Raw genomic sequence first — 7,238 nt, forward strand, 5'->3', positions numbered from 1 at the left:
TGTGTGTGTGTGTTTATATATATATATATAGTATGTTAGGTGCTATAGAATTAGTTCCGACTAAGAGCAAGCCTATCTAGCATTTCTGAGGAGTGGCTAATGGGTATGAACTGTCAATCTTGCAGTTCAAACAAATCTTGCAGTCTAGTGCTTATCCTATCGTGCCACAGCACAACTCTATATATATGGATAAACACATATCCTAGCTAAATATTAACTGTTCAAAAAATCGTAAGATCGTCTGAGGGTTATAATACATATAAAGCTGGGAGCCTAGGGAGCCTCTTGGAAAGAGTTACTAAAAAGCAAAGACTTTGCCTCAAGGACAAGAGGTCTCTTTTGTTCTCTACTGTACCCCCCAGTGCCTGGCCCAGTGCCTAGGACATATACGGCAGGTGCTCAGTATTGTTCACTGAGTAGACTCTCAGTGATGAATAATTTCTCTGAAGTGTCACCCCATACCACCACCCCACCCTGAAAAGCCCCTATGATGGATGCAGCTGATGCCCTCATGTAGCCTGACCCTCAACATCTGCCACCTGACCGCTCCCTCCGAGTCTCCCTGAGACAGGAAGCCTCTTAGTGAATGGAGACATGGGCACAATTATACAGCTCTCAGGACTGTTTATGACAGCTCCAAAGTAGAAAACACCCAGATGTCCATCAAGAGTAGACTGGACATACAGTGTTGCTAAGTGCCATTGAGTCAGTTCTGACACATAGCGACTCTGTATAGGGTTTCCGAAGAGCAGCTGGTGGGTCTGAACCACCACCTTGCAATTCAAATCGACACTACAGTCTAGTCCTTATCCTACAGTGTATATTTAATTAATGGATTGTCATATGGAATCGAAAATAAATCAGTTATAGTCATGTCCTAAATCAAGAGGACTGCAGTGGTTCCATAAGATAAGCTCTGGACTACAAAGCACAAGGTCTGCAGTTCCCACCAGCTGCTCCTCAAGAGAAAGATGAGGTTTTCTGCTCCCACAAAGATTTATAAGCCTTAGAAACCTTATAGGGTCACTACGAGCTAGAATCCACTCGAAGGCACTTAACAACATGTCCTATATCAAAGATACTAAATCTCAATAACTGTTGAGAAAAAAATGCAAAAGAATACATGTCACATTTTCTCTTTATTTAAAGTTCAAAAACAAACAAATCAAAATACATTGTGTAGGAATACAAACATTAGTGTTACAGGAAAAACAAGAGAATGACAATCACAAAATTAGGCTAGGCTAGCCTCTGTGTAGAACTGGGGGTAGCAAGCAGATTGGAGTAGAGGAGGGACATACAGTACACACAGGGGATGCCAAAGGCAAGGGATTTTTTTTTTAAATGTACGCTAGTACTTGCATACTGTGGTATGAGGAGACTCAAGAATAATTTTTTAAAAACAGAATATGAGCCAGTCCTATCTATTTTCATTTGTCACACTAAACCTAATAAATTTTTTTCTTACAATAAAAAAAAAAAATGTAAGCTACGTCTTGTAAAACGTTTTTTTAAAGAATTAGTTAAGACTATGAGAACCTTAAGGAAAAATGTTTTAAAACTTTAAAAATTAGTTTAGGTTACTCGTAAGTGATATTTGCCATATTATTTCATTAATCCAAATATTGCCAAAATCAAAGTACAGAAAAATTGAATCACCACCCGGCTGCCGTCAAGCTGATTCTGCCTCATAGTGACCAGAAGATGATGGTGGTAGGGGTTGTGCAACTGAGTTGGCTCTGACTCCTAGCAACCCTAGGCGTTTACTAGGCTGCAAATCTTTACAAGAGCAGAAAGCCTCATCTTTCTCCTGTGGAGTGACTGGTAGATTCGAACTGCTGACTTTGCAGTTAGCAGACCCGTTCATAATCCACTATGCTATCTGCTCAATAAGGGGTTCTGAGACTATAAATCTTTACAGAAGCAGACTGTCTCATCTTTTTCTAGGAGCAGCTAGTGGAGTCTGAACTGCTGACCTTGTGGTTAGGAGACAAATGTCTAACCCAAGTTTACCTTGAGATGAGATCCAGTGCCTGAGCTAGCACTTCACACCTTCAACTACACACTCTATCATAGGAATCCTCTTTGTATAACAAACTTTAAGCACCAATCATTTCTTCTGAAGCAAAATATCAACAAGAGGAAGGCAGCAAAATTAGACAAAGCCTGGACAGGAATTTAAGGTAAGTGTGGAAGCAAACTCCTGGTGCAGGATCAGCACTGGACTGTGAACCACGGGTTGGAGGTTCAAACCAAGCAGCTGCTCCTTGGAAGCGACTTGAAAGCACTTAACACCACCAACAACAACAGAGTGTGGGAGAAGATGACTGCAGAACACTGGCACTACGACAACAACATTCCAATAAATAGCACCTCCATTATACACAAAGATTCACTGTAAAAATTCAAGGCCCCCAGAGGTCAGGAGAGATGTCAATGGTAAAGGGAGATGCCATTTGAAACCCTGTGCCCTGCTCAACACAACAACCTGGCAGATCACTTCATCAACTGTTAAGTAAATATTTTAGGATTAATCACTGGGCAGCCTACATTAGAGGGGACAAGCACGTCACAGAGTGACTAAACTAGTCCAGGAATTGACTTGGAGAAGAAAAAGAAGGGAAATCTTTGACCTTGCAGTTAGTAGCCCATGCATAACCCACTAGCCCACAAGAGCTCCACTGATATAAGCTGTTGTTGTTAAGTGCTGAGTCAGTTCCGACACAGAGGGACTCTGTATAGGGTTTCTGAATATTCACTGCAATTTATGCAATAAAATTTGAACCACCAACCTTGTGGTTTGCAGTCCAGTGCTAATCCTACAGCGCCACACCAGGAGTCCACTGATATAAGCAAGGGACCTCTAAATGAACAGTGCTAGGACATATACAATTCTTAAAATAGCCTTTAGAGACAAAAAATGAAAAATGATTTATTTTGTTTTTCTTATGGAACTGACTGGAGCAATGTCACAGACTAAACATAGGGCCTATACATGTAACAGCATATTTGGGGCGAAACTGGGAGTTCTGTTTGAGACATTGAGATTGAGATGCTAACTGGAGTTCAAGGATGGTTACTAATTTTGGAACCATTGGCTGACACAGTAAATGTACAATAAACAATCATTGCTACTGACTAACCAAATTGGCTCACCTTAAACGGATTATTCATTATATTAAAAAATAAAACAAATCACTATTAATTGGGAGAATCATCATTTGAAATGGAATGCATTAGATAAGAATAATATACCATACCAATATAACTTCTACTTCATACTCTGTTCAATACCTCCCTGACATAGCCCTAGTTTAAAAAAACCTTGCAGAGCAAGGAAAAGGTCACATTTTAGCACATATATTACAGTACATATTCAAAAACTCCTCTCTTTAACCCCACACCACAGTCCCTCACACCCAGTTTCTTTTCCATGTAATAAATTTATGGCGATTTCAGAGACAGAAATAAATGAATGAATAACAGACTGTATGTTCTTGAGACGTATAAATTTAAATCACTCCTGACAATGTGATGTTCATCTATTCTCCATGTTCTATTTTATGATCTACTGCACCAGAATGGGAGGGAGGTAATTGTAAACTTGAAGTCGTAAGTAGCATGAGAGAAATGAAGGGGTAGGAATGAGGAAGAGCTTGGAGATTTGAGGTGCTACTTGTCCCTAGGTTGCATGTCAGCCTGCATAATGGGCGTGTTATAAGATAAGAGGCAATGATGGTGTCAGGGAAAGTACCTGAACTTAGCAATGAGGCAGAAACGAACTCAAATTCCATATATGAAGCGTACGATTTTGGAGAAAGGTAGGAAAAGACATGGAAGGGGAAAGAAAGAATGTGTAATACAGATTTCTCTCCCTCTACTCGCTTCACCCACTTCCTCTTTATCTGCTGGCCATTACATTGGAGGTCTAAGCAATTATAGGAGTCCTGGTGTGGCGCTGCGAGTTAATGCACCAGACTGCAAGGTTGGTTTGAACTGCAAGGTTGGCAGTTTAAACTCACCAGCCACTCCTAGGAAACCCTATACCAACTTGGAACCAACTTGACAGCACTCAACAACAAGTGAGCAATTATATCATCTTTCTATCCTTTCTAAGGTTATAAGTGCACAAAGAAAGGTTATTTCTCTGACCTCTTCCTATACTTCTTTTCCAAGAACGAATGAATGAATGATACATAAGCAAATGAAGAAAGACAATGGACAGTTATCCGGAGTCTCTGCAGAGTCACCACTGAAGAATGATTAAAGCAGTTTCTGAAGTCTGATTGTCTGGGTCCAACTTCCAGCTCCATTAAATTACTACGCCTGTGACCCTGGCCAAATTACTCAACTTCTCTGTCCTGCGTTTTTTCATCTGAGAATTACATGAGGTTAGAGGCCTGGCAAGAGAAAGCCCAACAGACATGCATGGTGTAGTCATTATGGCTATATTAATGGGAATATTTGCTTGTGGGCACTGGAGTGCAAGTAAAAACAGTCAAAATGGTAGGCAGGCAAAATTGATTGACAAGGAAAGAAACAAGCGCTCCCAGGAAAAGCTGCTTCAATGGAAAGTCACAAAGATCTTTTTCTTAGTCTCTTTGCTTATTCCTTATTCAAGAAACACAAGGGAGCTGACAAAGCAGTAGAAACAGGAGACAAGGGCTAAGAGGGAGTGGAAAGAAGCAGCTCCAGTAAAAATGCTTTAAGAGTTTTTCAATTCTTAATTAGTAAGCAGAGCGCTACCATTCATGAGGAATTTTTAAGGGTCTCAAAGCTATTAAAATGGTAATTAGGCCCCAAGAAAACAAGAACCAATTCAATTAGAAGGTGGATGTTTTTAAAATTTAAAGCCCTCTGTTAGGAGGGTTTTAAATGAAGCACAGTTATAATTACAGGCCCATGACCAACCTTAAAGCCAAAGTGTAGGTTCCTAGCTGACGCTGGCTCTCCCGGATAAGGTAGCTGCCCTCAGCCACACTCAAGAGCTGATCTGCTGCTTCTCTGGAGATCATGCCATGAAACCTAAGAAACAAAATCAATTCTTTTTACTGCTTTCTTTTTTTTTTTTTTTCCATTAAAACACAATAAAGCAAAACCCCCTACCTTCTGGGGTTGTTTACTAGACAAAGTGCTGCCATAATGGAAGGGAGAACTTGTACTGAACTATACTTGTGTCTCTCTGTGCCTGGCCCCTGGCCAGCTTCTTAATGGTAACAAGACCAGCACCGAAGTAGCTATCCGATCCACTCAACCACCACAAAATCAAAATGTACATCCATCGAAGGGAAGACCAGCCATCCTTGAAAGGACAGTCCCTTTTTATGTAGTCATTTGACCATATGGACATGCTGAAGAAATATATAGAAATGTGTCTCATTCCCTTCTTCAATCTAGTGGCACTGCTCTGAAATGTTGACTGGCAGTCTAGGTTGGCAAGTTTCCAGAACTCTGGGTTGCCCTTAATTGGCATGATTGCCCAATAAAGTGCATAATCTGCATTAATGGGTACTCAAGCCAAAAGCAAACAACCAAAATACTTGCCTTCACTTCCCCATGAAAACCTTATCTTTGACTAACAATGAAAAGAGAATAAATATAAATAACAACTTTTTATACAAAAGATTAATCCATAATACTGTTATAAAACATTGAAAAAGAAAACAAATAATGGTAACTGATCATCAATATTAAAAATATAAACCATATTACATCTGTATGATGACTCAGAGTTTACAAAGAACACAGGAGTACATTATGCCCTTACAGATAACTGGAGTAGAGGGTCAGCTCAAATGAAATCCTGAGGTTTTTACTGGCATATAGCAAAACAGTCTCCTGAATTTGGAATATTTAGAAGGTCCTAAAATGGCACTTTCTCATTTAAAAACTTTATTAAGGGGCAAGTAACCTCATATGCATGCAAAACCTGGACAGTGAATAAGGAAGACCGTAAAAGATTTGATGCTTTTGAGTTATGGTGTTGGAGGAGAATATTGAAAGTGCCATGGGCTGCCAAAAGAACCAATAGATTGGTTTTAGAAGAAGTTCAGCCAGAATGCTTCTTGGAGGCCAAGAAGTCTCTCAAACTTTGGACATATTGTCAGGAGGGGCCAGTCACTGGAGAAGGATATCATGTTTGGTAAGGTGAAGGGTCAGAGCAGAAGACCCCAACGAAATGGATTGGCCAACTGGCAGCATCGATGGACTCAAGTATGGCAACAGTATTGTAGTTGGCCCAGGATCGGGCAGTGTTTCGTTCTGCTGTGCATAGGGTCGCTATGGGTCGGTACCGACTCAATGGCATCTAATAACAACAACAAAGCAATTGCTTGGTGTTTTTCTTACGGTAATGGATAAGTCTTTTTTAATTTAAGTATTAAAATAGGTCATAGTAGATAAGTTCAAATCGTGGTTATTAAAACACCTAGATACAACAATGGGTTCTGGGACTTATTATCTCTATAAATTCATCAGTCTTTCTAAATGAGATCCAGGCTCAGACCAAGACTCTGAATCAACTAGAAGCAAGAAAATGGTGAGTTAACCCTTCTAGTAATATAAACTACCAGATGAATATGTTGGTATACATTTTAAGGTTTCATGACATCAGTTAATGAAGGAAATTTTAATACTTGTTCTTTTCTTTCTTTTTTTAATAATCAGTTTAAAAGACAATCCCTTGCAAGGAAACAAATTTTGGAATGAAACTTGACAATGATATTTAAAGAGCCTTAAATCAATTCATATCAACTGATCCAAAATTTCCACCCTAGAAAAGGTTATATATGAAATATCTTATCACATTACTTTTAATAGTAAAATTCCAAAGCAACCTAGATGCCAAAACAGAAGAGTGACTAAATAAATTATGGTACACCCAACAAGATGAGTGGTTTTCAAATTTGGAATCATTCTCCCCTCAATTCAAGAGTTCCTTTCACTAGAGTTTTAAAAACTTACATTAATATAGATTTTTAAATAATTTAAAAATATTTGCTATCTATGATATATATGTTCTCAAGTCATGAAAAATAAATGATTGTGGCGTGATAGGTGATTTTGATTCTCTTGTCCCAAAGTGCTACATTTCTTTTTATTTTAATCATCAGAAATATCAAACAGCTTAAAACATACATTTAAAAAAAAAATGTTTTATTGTGAATTATATGATAGTTTACATAAGAGAACTTTAGTTTTACATTCATTTTATCGTATATCATTTCATTGCCATGGTT

General features: G+C 38.8%; 1 protein-coding gene across 1 annotated transcript in view; it reads right to left on the reverse strand.

Annotated features, from left to right (window-relative positions):
• The window catches only part of CHN1 (chimerin 1), a 318,387-nt gene that overhangs the window by 207,430 nt on the left and 103,719 nt on the right, over positions 1–7,238 (reverse strand). Inside the window, exon 5 of the mRNA XM_006866659.1 lies at positions 4,912–5,025. Coding sequence (XP_006866721.1) covers positions 4,912–5,025 — 114 coding nt within the window. The remainder of the gene's footprint in view (positions 1–4,911; positions 5,026–7,238) is intronic.

This window comes from Chrysochloris asiatica, unplaced genomic scaffold (assembly GCF_000296735.1).
Source record: "Chrysochloris asiatica unplaced genomic scaffold, ChrAsi1.0 scaffold00094, whole genome shotgun sequence".
Classification (NCBI taxonomy): Eukaryota; Metazoa; Chordata; class Mammalia; order Afrosoricida; family Chrysochloridae; genus Chrysochloris; species Chrysochloris asiatica.